General features: G+C 38.5%; 1 protein-coding gene across 2 annotated transcripts in view; it reads left to right on the top strand.

Moving 5' to 3' along the window:
* Mipol1 (mirror-image polydactyly 1) overlaps nt 1-19273 on the top strand; it is a 272162-nt gene that overhangs the window by 98865 nt on the left and 154024 nt on the right. For both annotated transcript variants that reach the window (XM_052185808.1, XM_052185809.1), the window contains exons 5-7: nt 1806-1935; nt 9381-9414; nt 9674-9844. In XM_052185808.1, the coding sequence (XP_052041768.1) occupies nt 1806-1935; nt 9381-9414; nt 9674-9844 (335 nt within the window). The remainder of the gene's footprint in view (nt 1-1805; nt 1936-9380; nt 9415-9673; nt 9845-19273) is intronic.

The following is a 19273-nucleotide window of genomic DNA, read 5'->3' as shown; positions in this document are numbered from 1 at the left end:
GCCTATGCAAGGGATATGTTCTTCTATTTGGGCTGCCATGTCTGGCCTCAGTCAGAGAGGAAGTGCCTATCTTTAAAAAGACTTCACTTGCCAGGTTGGATGGATACTTAGAGGGTGCCTCACCAGCTCAGAGGAGAAGGAGATGGGAAGATGGAGTGACCAGGAGGCAGGCAGTGAGCACTGTAAAGTGAATAAGGAAAAATATAAAACTAAATTTAAAAAAAAAGAAAGAAAATTTGTTTTTACTGAAAGCTCCACCAATATTTTTTTTTGGCTTTCTGCTACAAAATTATTGAATGTAATCAGTATACTTTACTATATTTATTATATTTAATATTTCTGTTATTTTCCTGCATTCTTAATGTTCTCCTCTTTTTATCATTTTTCCATCTGTTTGAAGATTTTCTTTCCCATTTACTTTAGGTTGCATTTACTATCTATGGATTCATCCCTTCAAATGAGGGTGTCTTTTTATTTCATTATCATTGAAAGAGGTCACAATTAGACAGCCATGTTGGTGAGATTTTAGGGGTACAGCTTCTGCCATTACCTGATGATACAATCTCATAGAAAACTCCCTGTTCTGTTCCACTGGCTCTTACAAGCTTTCTGTCCCTCCTACACAGTGTTCTCTGGGCCTTAAATGCAGGAATTGTTTTGTAGTTCTATCATTTGGGATTTTCAACGTTTCATTTTGGTTGGTTGTGGTTTTCTGTATTGGCCTCTGTCTGTAGCAGAGACGTTTGCTTGATGATGACTGGTGTTTACATTGATCTGTGGGTATTATAGACAGATGTTTGGAATGCAATTAGGGTTATGCTGGTTTAGTAAAGTGGAGGGTGTAGGTTCTCTTCAGGATGTTTCTTTACCAACACTTCTAATTTAAGTAAACCAGTAGCGGTCTATAAACAGCAGCTCTATTAATGTCGAACAGCCATAACATGAACCTATTTTATAAATTAAATGATATTTTACATATATTCTAAGTATATTTTATGGCTTGACTGTTTAAATAAAATTTATGACAGCTGTCTAGTTCTTTAAAGCCATATGGCTTAACATTTTGGAATATTTTAAGATTCTTGCAAGGTCTCAAACGTTATACATAAGAAAAGTCAGTTTCAGGTAGCATCAGGGTTCTCAGTAGAGGAAGAGATGCTGTTCGTAATGTAATTTGCATCAAAGGTGCTTCCTGTTGTGTGCCAGTGTGCAGTGCTCAGTCTCCGTCTCAGTGGCTGACTTACCTCTGTTGTGCATGTGCATGAATGGTGAATTTGCTCCAGTTGGTAACTTGCTATTGTATTTCTTCTTGTCTGCTTCCCCATAGTTAATGAGGGGCATTTCTCTTTGAATGTTTATGTTGATGGACATTTAGATGATTTCTGAGTTTTTGTTGTTATAGAAGATACCACAGTCAATATTTTTATGTGTTTTCTTTTGCATTTGTGCATGAATTTCTTTACATTGTATACCATAGATTTTCTAGCTTCTAGTACCAACACATTTGATTTTGCTAATGTTGTTAATTTGTTCTTCACATGCTATAAACATATATATATAATTGTAGTATTTATGAGCCTCAGTGGTTTTAACTCATTTTTGGGGGGACTAGGACTTTTAACCTTTTCTCCTTTTATACATACCAAATATCTTCATTTTGCAGTAGTGATTAAAAATGCTTCCATATGTCAGTAATTGATAGTAGCTTAATTAGATAAATACCCCTTAATATAGAATTACTTTTGCTTTTATTTATGCATTTCTCCTTTATTTCTTAATTGATTCTGAGTTCTCTTGTTTTGTAGCTTTGGTTGAAGAAGTGTATTTTGCACAGAGAGAACGTGATGAAGCTATTATGTGCAGACTGCAGTTAGCGCTTGGGGAGAGAGATGAAGCCATTGCACGTGTGAAACATATGGAAATGTCACTAAAAATGTATGTATACATTTAAAATTGTAATATCAGGAACATTGTAAAGTCTGTGTTGGTTTGGATGTGCTTGCCCTGGTCTGCCTCTGAACTCAGAGGTCTGTTTGAGTTTGTCTCCTAGATAAAGGCACCACCTTGTCTGGGCCTAAGCTTTCCATGGCCTCTGTGCCTCAAGATCCAAATCAAAAGCCTGTGTCTTTCATTTCCGGATTGTAGTAAAGTAAAAGTCCAAGTAAAAACAATAACCAGGCTCTTGGGTTCTATAAGAGAGCAGGCTGAGCAAGCCAGGGAAAGCAAGCCAGTAAGGAACATCTCTCCATGGCCTCTGCATCAGCTCCTGCTTCTTAACCTGCTTGAGTTCCAGTCCTGACTTCCTTACGTGATGAACAACAATGCAGAAGTGTAAGCTCAATAAACCCTTTCCTCCCCCCCCCAAAAAAAACCAATAACCAAGTAGTAATAATGCCTAACATGATATAACTATTCCTGTTCAGTGGCAAACAAATAAGCAATAAGCTTAGCTGGGTGGGATCTTGCCTAAAAGTCATCTGTTTATCTCCTTGAACACAGGATTCAGCTCCATTTCACTCCTGTTTCTTAAAGCATATATTTTATATTTTTCTTTTAATTTTGCTGTTTGATCAGAATGTTCTTCATGAGACTCAACCAGAGAACAATGTCTCTACTGTGCTTTTTTGAGACTTTCTTTGTCAATGCAGTTAGTATAAATCCTTTACCTTAGCCTCAGGTAGATTCTTCAGCCAAGGGCAGTAAGTGCCCACATTCTTCACCAAAATAACACAAAAACAGTCTCTAGGCCAGATACTAAAATTCTTCTCTACTGAAACCTCATGGGCCAGGTCTGCATGGTTCAAATCATCCTCACTACCAATGACCTCCATATTCCTACTAGGATAGCTCATTAAGCACCACTTAAAGCATTTAACTGTTTTCCAAAGTACCCAGATCCACATTCCTCCAACAAAGAGTGGTCAGGCCCATATACTCCAGTGTCTGGTACCAACTTCTATCTTGGTTTGTGTTTTATTGCTGTGAACACTTTGTCTGGGCCTCTTACAAAGGCAACTCTTACAAAGCACAACATTTTATTTGGGCTGGTTTACAAGTTCAGAGGTTCAGTACATTATCATCAAGGCATGAAATTTGGCAGTGTCCAGGCAGGCATGGCTCTGGAGGAGGCAAGAGTTCTACCTATATTCTCAACCAGAGGAGGTAAGGAGCAGACTATTCTTGGACAGCTAGGAAAAAGGTCTCAAAGCCCATCCCCACAGTGACATACTTCCTTCAACAAGGCCACACCTCCTAATAGTGCCATTCCCTGGATCAAGCATATTCAAACCCCCCACAGACCCCATAAACATGCATTCTGGATGTCTGTATAACCAGCATTAAGTGGAAGGCACCAAGTTCTGTTGTGAGCCCACTTAGACCTCTGATTGATGGGTTGGCTGAACTCTGCACAAATGTTACCTAACTCCAAGCATGGTGGTGCAAGTCCCCATGATTCCAGAGCCAAAGGCTGGTGGGTGTCTGTGAATTTTAGAACAGCCTGATCTGTATTTAGTGAGTTCTAGCAAGTCAAGGCTGTATAATAAAACCAAAGTATTCTGGGAAGGTCAGCCCAAGCAGGGTACCCCTGAGGCTGTTTTCCTGGACACCGTCTTTTCATGAAGTGCCTTTCCTATTATTCCAGTTGAAAACATACAACATTTCTAATGCTGCTAATCTATTTAATACATTGGCTAGTTTAACTCATCTACTTTGTTTGTATCTTTTAGCTCCCCAAGCCTCACCCTATATATACTCCTTTCTGGCCAAATTGTATTTTATAACTCATGATCTTTTCTTCTTGATACTTACACTAAATCTAACTGAGGCAGTAATGACTATGCTATAGCCTAGGTATTATCCTATCTTGATACTTTCTCCACCAAATAATTAGTCCAACATTTTTAAATTTATCTTTGCTCAGGTTTTCGGGATGTGCTCAGGTATAAAATATGTATCCAATGGTAACACAAATGCTGTATAATTCAGTTGCCAGCAAAGTCCTTCTCTATCCTCAAATTCCACAAACCTACCTTTCATCGAATTCATTTGTCTTAGTGATGTGGTCTTTATATTCTTAACAGAATCACTCATTAAGTACTACTTATAGTATTTGTGAGTCTTTGCAGTTTGTATCTTCAAACTCTTGAAAATTCCTCCCACAGAGTACATCATAGGTTTATTACAGTGATAAACGTACTTCTCTGCACCAGATTTCCATATTAGTGATGTCTGTGTTTGTGTGACCACAATGCTTGATAGAATCAACTTAAGAAATCAAGAGTTTACTTTGGCTCACGGTTCAGTGTGGCATACTTGATGATAGAGAGAGTGCATTGTGGAGGGGTGACTCAGTTCATGGAAGTTGGGGTGTTTGGTAGTGATGTAGATAGGCCTCAGAAAGTACAAGAAATCAGAGCTTAGTATAGCCTTTGAAGTTCTGGTTCCCGTACCCTACTTTGAGTAAGGTGGCCTTCCATGGCCACCGCAAACATTCTTGGAAACAAACATGAGCCTAGTGGGAAACAGTTCAGTTTCAAACCATGACAACATATGGTCCAGTTTTAGGTTTTTCAGAGAGTATAAGGGACATGTCTTTGTTCTTATTTTGTTACTTTTTTCTGACATTCATGTATTGCATTACTAAAATTAGCATTTATAATTATGAGATTATATTAATTAAATAGAAGAGGAATTAGTAATTTTTTTCTGTCAGGAGGCAGACTAAATAATTTTTGGATTAGCTTATTTCTTGGTCTTAACATCCTAAATCTTGCTTTTGTAGTGCATATACTCGGGCAAGTGACTGGGCTGTCCCGATTGTAACGGCACTTTATGAGCAGGTACAGATGGCAGGTTCGATAACATAACATAATCATTTCATATTAAAGCCTATTATTGTACCAGGGTTTTCTTTGTATTTTTGTCAAACATAATTTTGCCATATGCATGTTGGATTTTTTGTAGACTAGATTGTGTTGTTCCATTTATTTTTTTGAGATTTTTTTTTATTCGATATAATTTATTTACATTTCAAATGATTTCCCCTTTTCTAGCCCCCCCCACTCCCCGAAAGTCCCGTAAGCCCCCTTCTCTTCCCCTGTCCTCCCTCCCACCCCTTCCCAGTTCCCCGTTCTGGTTTTGCCAAATACTGTTTCACTGAGTCTTTCCAGAACCAGGGACCACTCCTGCTTTCTTCTTGTATCTCATTTGATGTGTGGATTATGTTTTGGGTATTCCAGTTTTCTAGGTTAATAACCACTTATTAGTGAGTGCATACCATGATTCACCTTTTGAGTCTGGGTTACCTCACTTAGTATGATGTTCTCTAGCTCCATCCATTTGCCTAAGAATTTCATGAATTCATTGTTTCTAATGGCTGAATAGTACTCCATTGTGTAGATATACCACATTTTTTGCATCCACTCTTCTGTTGAGGGATACCTGGGTTCTTTCCAGCATCTGGCAATTATAAATAGGGCTGCTATGAACATAGTAGAGCATGTATCCTTATTACATGGTGGGGAATCCTCTGGGTATATGCCCAGGAGTGGTATAGCAGGATCTTCTGGAAGTGAGGTGCCCAGTTTTCGGAGGAACCTCCAGACTGCTTTCCAGAGTGGTTGTACCAATTTGCAACCCCACCAGCAGTGGAGGAGTGTTCCTCTTTCTCCACACCCTCTCCAACACCTGCTGTCTCCTGAATTTTTAATCTTAGCCATTCTGACTGGTGTAAGATGAAATCTTAGGGTTGTTTTGATTTGCATTTCCCTAATGACTAGTTCCATTTATATGTGTATCTCTGTGCCAGTGTTGTGTAGTCTTAATGTCTGAGCCTTTTATGCCTCAAGTCACATGTTATCCCCTGACTTTTTTATTATAGAATCATGTCACTATTCTAATACTTTTCCTGAAGTAAATACATCTTAAAATCAATTTGTTTATATCTGTAGGAGAGTTTACTAGGCTCAGATGTTTTTAATTTGTATTTTTTGGATTACAAACTCTTTGTCATTTGAGCATATTGTTCTGTTTCTTACTATTGACCCTAACTTTCAGAAAAGAAGAAAGTAATATTGATGGATCAAGGGAAAACTTAAGAAATGTGGCTTTCATGCATGGGTTTTTCACTTAGATTGCAAAGTTGTCAGTCAGAATTTGCATGGTATAGGAAATCAATTGAAACTTGAGCCCATGAACAGTTACTTCAGCAAAATTCTTAACTAATTATTCTAAATATGTTAAGTTAGACTGTAGTAGGCATTATTATGAGTTTACAAATGGTTAAAAGTCTTTTGTATATTTCTAAGCCCCTATATTAATGAGATAAGCTAGTATATATTGACTATATTTTATATATCATTTATTACTATAAATCTGTGATTAACCCAGAAATTGTTGTTTCATACATGCTTCTGTTAAGCTTTATTAACCAATGATTATTTTTATGTAAAACTTAAGACCTTGTATATTTTGTTTGTTTTGTATTATTTCTTTTGAAAAGATGCAATGTTTAATTTTAGTGTGACAGTCTTGCAGTATGTGGTTTATTTATTGAAGGCCTCAGTTTAATTTTACTGAAAATAATTTTGTTGATATCTTAGTTCGTCTTTAGCAGAATGATGAATGTGATCCAGTTCAGAATCTTGTGTCAAATATATTAACATGCATCTTATAATGTATTAACATTAAAAATCTCATCTTACTTCTTAATACCGTGTGTCAGAAAGAGACGATGATATTATATTGTAGTCTGTATGTGTACATAAAATGCCATTACAACTTGTTGAACAGGACAACCTGTCCAACTTGTTGTATATGCATGTTTCAGCACTACAAAGGCAAGATTTAGGAGATATATAAGCAAATCCAAAAATATTTGGTGTCTGATTACTAAGAGAGAAAAAATTTACTAATTCCTGTTCTACTTAATTTTTTTTTATATTTTTATTTTCTATATTCTTTGTTTACATTCCAAATGATTTTCCCTTTCCCGGATCCCCCCTCCCCATATGTCCCATAAACCTTCTTCTCTCCATCCAATATTATGTCATTAACATTTGGTGTTTGTAACAAACACATCCTCAAGATTTCATAAGCTAAATAGAAACAGCAGTCTCTTCTCTTTCTAATTTAAGATTATATTTAAACTTAAAATGTTTATATTAAAAGTTTATTTTAAAACTTAAACGTGAAAATATACATATGTTTAAATTTTAAGCTTTTCTCATATTGACTGTAAATAGTAATACAACTAGTAATACAACTAAGTAATACAACAAGAATAATAAAATGCAACTGAGAACAAAAGGCACAGTGGTTGGTTATACTCGCTCCTACTCGGCACGCCAGAGTCGCACACCAACCTCGCTACAACAGCTCAAGTTTATTTAATAGCAAATTAAATTTCATTACATATTATTTTAGGACTGATCCTACAAATTCTTTAAGGTCTGAAAGGTAAGTCCTAATACCTGATAATCATTTAGCCTTTGATAAGAAATCAATTTTAACTTAGAATTGTTCATTATTAGTGGTAGACTTTAATCCTAGAGTAAATTCAATTATCTCAAATGTTTCAAAAATGTGATGACTTATTGATTTAAAACATTTGAATTTTTTATTTCTCTCTTCTTAAAGTAACAATTTCTTATATTGCAATACTCCCCAAATTACTGTAAATATTATGTAGAAATCTCACCTACTTTGTGTTCCATTAATTATCTCAAATATGCAAATTGGATAATGTAACTATGTTATATTTTCATCTGGCTTTATATAATTCTTTGAAACCAAGATTCAAGCTTATACCATAGTTATCAAAATATTTTAAATTTTACTAGAAGTCAACCAATGTAAATTTTATCATCAATTCATTGACACTTTAATTTTATGTTTAATAATTATGAAATTTTAAAATATTCTGACTGATTTTTTTTTGGAAACTATCAGCTCATTGTCTCGTTCCTCCGCCAAAGCTTCACACTGCGCTGTTGTGCAGCACATGAGTCCACTGAGAGTTTTCTTAGCTAACCAGAAGTGAAGGTAGATGCTACCAGTGTTTAATTTCCTGTGACCATAAAGACCAGAACTGTATTATAGATTTCTTCTGTGCTTTTAAATGAGTATGAAACATTAGGTTACTTTCAATTTTTCTTTTTTTTTTTCAAACAAGCTCTTACTAAGCAGTATATTTGAAATGGATTTTATTTTGGAGAAACTCTACAAAAGACAAGAATATTTGTTCTACCAGAGATGTGAATTGAAGCAGCTCCTAGACGCTGAGAGCCTCACTTTGTATATAATTAGGATCACTGGATCTTACTATTGACCCCTAGGCTGCCAGTGTGCACAGACTTAGCTTTTCCTGCTATTTGTTTTTCTGTTAAATCGCTGTTTAAAAGCAACTACTTTTTCTGATTGTAGTGATTTTTTTTATCCAGTTGTGACATTTGGAACAATTTTGTAGCATACAAAGTTGTCTTTATTATGTTTGCTATCACCCTTTGTGACACATTTAAAGCTCAGAAGAGTGAGCATGGCAGGGCCTCAGAAGACAGGAAATTGAACTGTAAACTTTTTAGTGTATATTACAATCAACATCGATTACTTTTAAGTCTCTGCCATTTACTAATACCCATCACAGTTCATTTTTTAATTTACTTGAATTAATCATTGCATAAATTCTGTTTTCTAATATATCATTCAGAATGTCTTTATTGTTAGTGTATTTATTTAATTCATTAAGATTAAAAAGCATTTCAGAAAACAATTCTTTTAGAAAATGCATTTATGAAGAGATGAATTGTCTTTCTCTTTTAATTGAGTGATTCCATAAAATATGAAAATGGAAAAAATTATGGTCCAATTTTGGTCAGCCTGTATATTTGGTGTGTTTGTATCACAGGTGTAGCAGTGCATTTTCAGTTTTAATTTAGTGTAATTATTTGCCATTGTTTGAGGGAACATAAACTTTGTAACAAGAATGCTTGGTTTGTTTTCACATGTGACAGTGTCCAAAGAAAAAAATGAAATAGTTTCTGATAAGAATTGAAAGAACAGGAATAAATACCAAGATGAGAAAGAGTGCTTCTATCACTGGGGAACTTTCTTCATCTAAACACATATGAACAATTGATCCTTGTAGTCATATATAGCAGTAAACATTAATAACTTAACAGTCTGAAGTCAGAGCAGAAGATAGAGAGCATTATTGAAAGATGGAGTCGGGCAGGTGCCACTTTAATATGTTCAGTGTCATGGTTGACTCTAAAGACTAGTCGAATGAAATTACTTGAGGTTCTAAAGATTTAAAAAGCGAACTCATTTTGCCGCACTAAAGAAATGCTACTGATCAGGCTTTCTGTGTCCCTTTTTTCTAGGCTAGAAAATATTAACCCTGAAGAAAATGACATGGTAAGCCATTCTCTGAGGAGATTTCTTGATGTCAGTCTTATATCTTAGAGGCTTAAGTTCAATTGAGTGGGTTTCAAGAACTAAGATGTGGGAAAAAGAAGAATTGACACACTAATAATGTACATCTTTGCTGCAATATGAAAATTCAATAACTTCACTCAGTCAATTTACAATTCACATGTGCCTATTAATTAAAACCCTATATTAAATAAAATATATTAAAACCTCATGTCTGACTAACATATAATGGTGTTGGTAGACATTACAGGAATTACTGAACAGAATAAACAATGCAGACACCGGGATAGCTATTCAGAAGAATGGAGCTGTAATTGTGGATAGAATCTACAAGACCAAGGAATGTAGAAAGAGAATAACTGCAGAAGAAATGAGTGCAGTCCTGGAAGAGCGGGACGCGGCTTTGTCTCAGGTAACTGCTTCTACTAGAAAAGCACACAAGGGCTGTTTCCTTCTCTGTTTTAAACCCTGAAAGAGTGAATTTTACTCAAATATTCTTTACTTCTCTTTTAGAATGTTTAATCATATAAAGACATGCATTTCCTCATGACAGGTCACACACACACACACACACACACACACACACGCACACGCACACGCACGCACGCACGCACGCACGCAAACACGTGCACACACACACACACACACACGCGCACGCGCACGCGCACGCGCACACGTGTGCACACACACACACACACACACACACGCGTGCACACACATACCCACTCACACACATACATAATTATACATTGTTCCTATCTGATCTCTAATTCACACTAGTTTCCAGTATATAATCCATACTATAATATTTCAATATATTAAAATATTTCCATTTTGTACCACTTTTATGAATACAAATCCTTTTTAAGAATATGTTAGTAAATAATTTCTTGTTAAAACAAAATACCCTGTAAAATGTTAAATTGCCATAAAGTGCACGTGCATTCTTTAGTCACTTTCTGTTACATTTCTTGCTTGCATTGCACTTTTGTATGCTCTAAGACTGTAAGACTGTTTGGGTTTTTTGTTTTGTTTTTGTTTTTTTTTTGCTGTTGTTGTTTTAGTTTTTATTCCCATTGCCTGCCTTGTTACATTTTCATTTAAAATTAGCATCTTGTTTTATAAACATACTTCCAGTTTCCTGTTCTAACTCAGCTCTCCTTTCCTCTCTGAGGATTCTCAGTCCATCACAGTCCTCTTCAGGAGTTTCAAGTTCCCCTAAGATTTATACCTGAGGGCCTGCACCCTGCTTCCTCCTTAATGTATTTTAGCCTTGGTCCTTCTGTCTGGCCCAAACACAGCTTTGAAATTATGCACAAGGCCTTAAGGCTTAGCACACACTGCGGCTGTACTCGCCATGGAGGGGGCTTTGCATCCGTTGCTTTGTGGCCATTTTAGGACCTGCCTCACCGTCTTCTCTTCTGCCTCCTCCAGCCTCCATTTCCTCTACCTAATGAGCGCTGTGACTCTTCTCTCCATTGGCCCAGTGGCCATATCCTGCTCGCATTATCGTTCTCCACTGCAAGCACAGCCATGACGGCCTCCAGCTTTGTAGCTACTTTACTCCGGAGCTTTGATTCAAGCAAGTTTTCTGCTTCACTAGGACCTGTTTCAATGATTCTGAGTCTCCTTTTAAATCTCAAATAATCCTTTGTGTCCATTTGTCACCTCAGCTATCTTTGCTTCCTCAATGCAGTACAATAATCACCAACTTTCCTATAAATCACCTCTCTCCTCTTTTGTCAACTAATTTTGGTACTTAACACTTTCCTACTTGTGTATAATGTATTCTGATTACTGCCTCCCTTATCTCTTCTTATCTTCTTCAATCCCTGTCTACACTGCCCACTACCAATTACTTTCCCAGATCCATGACTGTGTGTGTGTGTGTGTGTGTGTGTGTGTGTGTGTGTGAGAGAGAGAGAGAGAGAGAGAGAGAGAGAGAGAGAGAGAAGAGAGGAAGAAGAGTGGGGGAAGGGGTTGAGGGAGTATGTGTGTGTGTGTGTGTGTGTGTGTGTGTGAGAGAGAGAGAGAGAAGAGAGAGAGGGGAAGAGGAGTGGGGGAGGGGGTTGAGGGAGAGAGAGAGAGAGAGTGTGTGTGTGTGTGTGTGTGTGTGTGTGTGTGTGTGAGAGAGAGAGAGAGAGAGAGAGAGAGAGAGAGAGAGATTTTAACCAGTTATCTGTTACAAATGTATTGGAACTATGACTTGGAGTGTGGTGATGGAGTCACAATATTCTCCAATATTCTCTTTTTCTTAATCTGTCAGTAGTCAGTACTTCATTAATGAGTGATAGTGCTACCTGCATCCCTTTCCCCCATGGGTGATTGCTGAAGATCTCATGATCCTGTTCAAACCAGTGCAGTCATCATCCACAGCTGCTGTGTGCATCTGGTTAGAATAGCTATGTCTTACCAAGAAGGTATTTCACAGCTATTTTCTTTGGTTTCTGACTCTTATGTTCCTTTTTTCCCATTAATTAATTTATTTATCCATTTTACATTCTGATCACAGGATTCCTCTCCTCCCAGTCTCCCCCCCCAAAGCCCCTCCCCATCCTCCCTCCCCTTCTCCTGCGATAAGAGAAATACCCCCTTGGGTACCAGCCCACCCTGGCACATCAAGTCATTGCAAAACCAGGCACATCCTCTTCCACTAAGGTCAGACAAGTTAGGGAGAGAGAGAGAGAGAGACAGAGAGACAGAGAGACAGAGAGAGAGAGATTTTAACCAGTTATCTGTTAACTGGATCCACAGGCAAGCAAGGATGAGGAACAGCCCCCTCTCCAGTTGTTGGGGAACTAGCATGAACATTAAGATGCACATCTGCTTCATGGGTCCAGGGGCTTCAGGGTAGGATCAGGCCATTTATGCCTTTTCAGTCTCTGGCAGCCTCCCAGTGTCCAGGTTAGTTGACTCTGTTGGTCTTCTGTGGAGTCCCCATTCCCTTTAGATCCTTCAGTCCTTCACCTAGCTCTTCCACAAGAATCCCAAAGCGCCATCTAAAGTTTGGCTGTGGGTCTCTATCTGTTTTAGTCAGATGCTGGGGGAGCGCTTTAGAGGACAGTTAAGCTAGGCTCCTGTCTGCAAGTATGACAGAGTAACATTGATAGTCAGGAATTGGTTCTTGCCCATTGGAATGGGTCTCATGTTGGGTCTTCATCGGTTGGCTATTCCCTTGGTTTCTGCTCCAACTTTGTCCCTGCACTTCTTGTAGGCAGACAAACTTTGGGTTGAAGGTTTGTGGGTGGGTCAGTGTGCTTAGCCCTCCACTACATTCCTGCCTGGGAACAGGAGTGTCCACTTCAGGCTCCATATTTCCAGCTTCTAGGAATCTCAGCAAGAGTCACCTTCCTAAGCTCCCTCAAGCCTCCCCATGCCAGGTCTCTGGCTTCACCTTTTGACCCCACCTCATTAGGCCCACGCACTACCAGTTTCCATTCACTCTCCAAGTCCTCTCTTCCTGGTCTCCCTGTACTTCATCACCCTCCATTCCCTCCCCCTCCCCTCCCCCCCCACACCAGTCCCTCTGTCCATCCAACTCTGGTAACTATTTTATTTCTCCTACCGAGTGAAATTCAAGCATCCTCCCCTCAGCCCTCCTTGTTATTTAGCTTCTTTGAGTATGTGGATTGTTGTGTGATTATCTTGTATTTTATAGCTAATTTCTATTTATAAGTAAGTGTAGTGAGCCACCCTTTGTTCTTCTCTGTTACAAGATGGCGCTGGCCACATGCAGCTCCCTGGTAGTAAATCACTTGAGTACATGCACCGAGTGCTGTATTCCTTATCTCACTTACATGCTAATGAAGAACTAGCTGAGTTCACCTATGAGAAAACGGCTGGTTATCTCCCTGGGCAAATGAGGCTATCTAGGGTTTTTAAGGTCTGGCTGGGAGAGAGCCCGGGGCCACCAAAAGAAGAAATAAGCTTAATTCTAGGTTTCCTCGAATAAACCATTTAAGGAAGAAACTCCCTGCAGCAAGTAAGAACATACCTTTCATGTCCTTTTGAGTCAGGTTAACCTCATTCAGGATGATGTTGTCTAGTTCCTTCCATTTACCTGAAAGTTCATGATATCCTTGTTTTTCAGGACAGGTAGAATTCCATTGTGTAAATGAACCATATTTTCATTATCAACCCTTTGGTTGGGGAACATCTAGATTGTTTCCAGCTTTTGCTATTACAGATAAGGTTACTATGAACATAGTGGAACATGTGCACTTAAGGTATGGTGGGGTGTCTTTTGGGTATATGCCCAAGAGTGGTGTAGCTGGGTCTTGATGTAGAACTATTCCCAGTTTTCTGAGAAACTGCCAAATTGATTTCCACAGTGGTTGTACAAGTTTTCACTCCTACCAGCAATATAGGAGTGTTCCTCTCCAGCATGTTCTTTCCCTTGAGGTTTTAATATTAGCTATTCTGATGGGTATAAGGTCTAATCTCAGAGTCATTTTGCCTTATATTTCCCCAGTGACTAAGGATGTTGACATATTTGTAAGTGTTTCTTAGCCGTTAGAGAATTCTCTGTTGAAAATTCTCTATTTAGTACTACACTCCATTTTTAAATTGGGTTAATTGGTTTGTTTATATATTTTAGATATTAGCCCTCTGTCAGATGTAGGTGAAGATCTTTTCCCATTCTGTAGGGTGCCATTTTGTCCTGTTGACTGTGACCATTGCCTTACAAAAATCTTTCAATTTTTATGAGGTTCCATTTATTAATTATTGATCTAGTGCTTTAGCTTTTGGTGTTCTGTTCAGGAAGTTGTCTCCTATGGACTGAAGGCTATTCCCCACCTTGTTTTCTGTTAGATATAGTGATTCTGGTTTTACATTGAGGTCTTTGATCCAACTGGACTTGAGTCTTTTGCAGGGTGATAAATATGGATCTATTCACAGTCTGGCCAGAACAGACTGGTCCACCCTGAACAGATCCCATCTTGTCTGACTGTGGAAGCTAAGCTGAGTTGGGCTAGTTAGCAATTGGATAGGAGAGACACTTGCGTTCTTTATGACCCCCTGTTCTACCCTGTGCCCTGAACTACATGGAGATGCTGTAAGTGTAAGACCTCACCTGTAGTGCAGGCTGGCCTTGAAAGTGACAGATTCTTCTTCCTCCACTGAAAGTAAAGGCATGTGCCAGCACACTCCCTGTTTAGAATCTTAAGATCCATAGGTAAATGTGTCCAATCTAGATGTCATTAAATCAAACATGTAAATCAGAAACAGCTTTTGAATTTTTTGTTTACTACCAAGTGTTTTTAATTTTAAATAATTCTACTGTTGAGGAGATACCTGAATACATTTTTTACTTACTTGGAAGTATATAGTATAAGCTCAGATATTAGAAATTGTATCAACTATCTTTTTAAAGATTTATTTATTTATTACATGCAAGTACACTGTAGCTGTCTTCAGACACATCAGAAGAGAGCATCAGATCTCATTAGGGATGGTTGTGAGCCACCATGTGGTTGCTGGGATTTGAACTTGGGACCTCTGGAAGAACAGTCAGTGCTCTTAACTGCTGAACCATGTCTCAAGCCCCAACTATTTTCTTAAGTTTATGAAAAATAACTGCATATTGCATGATTAAATATTGACTACCACTGATTCCTTCTTTAAAAAAAACTCTACAAAAATGCAGCATTTCAGTGATTGATATCTATAATTCAGTGAAGATTAAGATTAATAGCATGAAAAGCATTTCTGCTTTCAGTTATAAAACTTTGATTTTTAGAAGACTTTCTAAGGAATTACCTATTTATTCCAGTTCCTTCCTACCTTCTCCACCATCTGGATACACCTTCTCTTTTTCATAAGAAAACAACAAGCATCTAAGAGATATAGCATATCACATATCATATCATCTCATATCATATAGTAAAACAAAAACAAACACATTGAAATAGGACAAAACAAACAAACAGAAGAAAAAGAGCCTAAGAAAAGGCACTAGAGACAGATATAGATGCAGAGACCCATTCATTCATCAATCCCATAAAAACACAAAACTGGAAGCCAAATACATAAGCAAAGGATCTGTGGGGTAAAAAATATAAATAAATTTCAAAGGCAAAATATAAAATTAGACAAGGAATCTCCAAAGATGTTGTTGCTGTTTGGTTTATGTTTTATGGCCTACCCTTGAAGGTGTAGTTTGTTTTCCCAAGGAGACTCTCATGGATAAAACTAAATTTTCATTTGGAAGTGGCTGTCAATTGGAGATAACTTCTGGAGTAGGGGTGATGGGCTGTGTCTACTTCTTTTGTCTTTATAACCCCATGTGGTGCATATTCATGCATGCTACCTCATTCTCTGTGAGTTCATATGTGTCAGTCATGTTGTCTTTAGAAGGCCTTGTCCCCATGGTCTCCTCCATTCCCTGTAGCCTCTTACATTCTCTCTACTTTCTCTTTCAGAGGACCCTTGAGGCCTGGGTAGGGGGGGCAAGAAATGGATTTGATAGAGATATCCAATTTAGCGCTGGGTGTTCCAAGGTCTCTTACTCTCTGCCTATTGTCTAGCTATGAGTCTTTATTTTCATTGCTACATGCTGCAGGAGGAATCTTCTCAGGTGATCATAGCCTCCATTAGGAGTGGGTTTTTTTTTGTTTTGTTTTGTTTTTGTTTTTTATTTGGTTTTTTTTTTTTTTTTTTTTTTTTTTTTGCTACATTCCTTTAGGGAACAGTAATATTTGTTTTCTCCCTGGGTCCTGTGTCCTTGTGTCATCTAGTCTCAGATTTATGCTTATGTCAGGTTATGGGTTCAATCTCTTAGAGTAGGCTTTAAGTCAAATCAGATATTAGTTGGTTAGTCCCACAAGTTTGTAGCAGAATTGCACTAGCATATCCTGAAAGTGTGATTGTAGGCTTATATTTTTCAAAACCTTTAATAAGTGTACTTAAGTGCTTTAACCTCCCTTCTAGTCCACCACTCACCAGAGGTAGTGGAAAGAAAAAGTTTACAGGGTAAAGGAGAATGTGGACCTGCTGAGAAGTTCGTTAGAGCGAATACAGTCTGTTATCAGGATATCGCAGATCAGTTCTCACAAATCAGCAGCAGTAACTCAATTCACTTGCAAACACCATTTATGAATCAGAAACCTCAAGGCTCTGCAGATGCCTGAGTCCTCAGAAGCATCAAGAAGCCACCCGAATAACAAGAACACTACCAGACTTTCTTTAGTGTGTTTCTCTCTACAAAGTCATGAGGAATGATAACCAGCAAAGAGCGGCAAGGTGAACCAATACCACACAGGCTTGTCCACTCTCTGTTGGATTGTATTTATACGATTTTCAAACATCGTTCTTTCAAGAGTCTACTCTAGCAAAACTCCACATGCTGTTTTTCCAGGCTGCTTCCTGAAAAACACCACATGTCTGTTGCCCCCAAAACCCCATGTGTCTGCTTCAGTAAAAACATTCTCTCATAAGACAGTTTCCAGAAAAACATTACATGGCACAACTGAGTCTCCAAAGAAAACAGAATAGAGAAAAGAAACCATTATAGATCAGAGAGTTTTAATCTCGGTTGGGGTTTATGTTTCTCCTTTTTGGTAGACTTCATACTATATGGGTAGTTCCAAAAGCACTAACCCATAGGGGAGAATATTCTAAATAGGCAATAGCTTGTCTATGTTCAAAGACTTGAATAGGTGTCTTTATCAATAGGGCCTATCTGTCAATTTGTAGACAGCAACCTATAGCTGTGACAACAGCCTGGATTGTTTGACAATTCCCATTGGATGTGTTGGCCAGTAAATAAATTAGATGTAACGCCTTCCTAGTTTTGGAAACTCCATTTGGTGCCAAGAGACTTCCAGTTTGGGAATTATTTCTGTCTCCCCCAATTATTTGACAATTTCATTTAAGTCACCTTCATATATGTATATATTTTAGTAGGTTTCTCCTGTATTAGGTTTCCATACTACCACTCGAATGACATTAGTTTTAGCTGTTTTTTCCTGTATTTCCTCCCTCATTCTCCTCTTTCCTCACCTTCCCTCACTTCCTTCTCCTGACCCTTAGTTACGGTCCCTTTTACCTAGAATATCTATAACTAATAATTCTATTTTCCCTTCCTAGAGAGATCTGTACCTCTCCCGTTCTCTTATTCTGAATCTAACCTCTCTGATTCTATGGATTGTAGCTTGCTTATCATTGGCTTAGCAGCTATTATTCACAAATATGTGAATATACACCATATTTGTCTTTCTGGTTCTAGGTTGCTTCACTGAGTGTTTCCTAGTTCCCTTCATTACCTATTATTTCCTTTTATTATTTTTATTGTTTTTTCCCTTTTAATTTTTTTTTCATTTTGCATTCTGATTGCTGTTCCTTCCCCCTAAGCCCCTACCTTTGGAGCCCTCCCTGGGCATCTCCAACTCTGGCAAATCAAGTTCCTGTAAGCCCCCATAACGGTCAGACAAAGCAGCCCAAATAGAAGAATGCCTTCCATAGACAGGAAACAGCTTCAGGGATAGCCCCCATCCAGTTGTTCAGGACACACACGAAGACCAGCCTGCACATCTGTCTGGTACATGTGTGTGAAAGAGAGAGAGAGAGAGAGAGAGAGAGAGAGAGAGAGAGAGAGAGAGAGAGAGAGAGAGAGAGTTGGTAGTGGGGTTACCTCCAGCCTGTATATGCAATTTTGTGGGTAGTTCAGTCTCTGAGAGTCCTCTAGGGTTCAGGTTAGTTAACTCTGTTGGTCTTTCTGTGGAGTTTCCATCCCCTTCAGGGCCCTTAGTCCTTCTCACCATTATTCCAAATGGTCCCCAATTTCCATGCAGTGTTTGGGTATGGGTCACTGGGTCAGTCTGAATAAGCTGCTGGGTAGAGCCTCTTATATGACAGCCATGCTAGACTCCTGTCTATGAGCATAATAGAGTATCATGAACATGGGTGCTTGCCATGGCATGGGTCTCTATTGGGCTGGTTATTGCTTGCCCATTCCCATAGTCTCTGCTCTATCCCCTTACCTACATTCTTTTAGACATGTAAACTTTGGGTTGAATATTTTATGGATGGGTTGTTGTCCCTATTGCTGTACTAGGGTTCTTGTCTGGCTATAGGAAGTGGCCTTTTCATGTTCCATATCCCCATGGCTGTGGGTCTCCACTAAAGTCACCCCCATTGATTCTTGGGGGCCTCCCCTATCCCAGGTCTCTGGAGATTCCTCCCAGATGTCTCCTACCCCCCACCCGACAGTTGCAGACTTCTATTCATTCTCACGGCTTTCTGCCCATCTCTGCTGCTTCTCCCCACATCTGATCCTGAACCTTCCCAATTTCCCTCCCTATAACCTCTTACACACAGTTCCCTCCTTCTATCTGCCTCCTATTACTATTTTATTTCCCTTTCTTTGTGAGATTCAAGTATCCTAGCTTGGGCCTCTCTTTTTGTTTAGCTTCTTTGGGTCTGTCAAGTGTAATGTGGGTATCCTGAATTTTATGGCTAGTATCACTTATAAGTGAGTACATATCATGCGTGTCCCTTGAGTCTGGATTCCCTCACTCGGGATGGTATTCTCAAGATCCATCAATTTACCTATAAAATTCATGATGTCCCTTTTTTAACAAAATATAGGTGAATATTATTCCAGTGTTGTACCACATTTTCTTCATCCATTCTTCATTGAGGTACATTTATGTTGTTGTCTGGCTATTACAAATAAAGCTTCTATAAACATAGTAGAGCAAGTGTCTTTCTGGTATAGTGGGGTATCTTTTGCTACAGGCAAGAACATACTTACCATTGGTATTTAAGGTGAATTTAAGCCAGGCGGTGGTGGCGCATGCCTGTAATCCCAGCACTTGGGAGGCAGAGGCAGGCAGATTTC

This window comes from Apodemus sylvaticus, chromosome 6, assembly GCF_947179515.1.
Source record: "Apodemus sylvaticus chromosome 6, mApoSyl1.1, whole genome shotgun sequence".
Classification (NCBI taxonomy): Eukaryota; Metazoa; Chordata; class Mammalia; order Rodentia; family Muridae; genus Apodemus; species Apodemus sylvaticus.
Note: the sequence above shows the minus strand (reverse complement) of the source record. Positions and strands in the feature narration are given on the sequence as shown.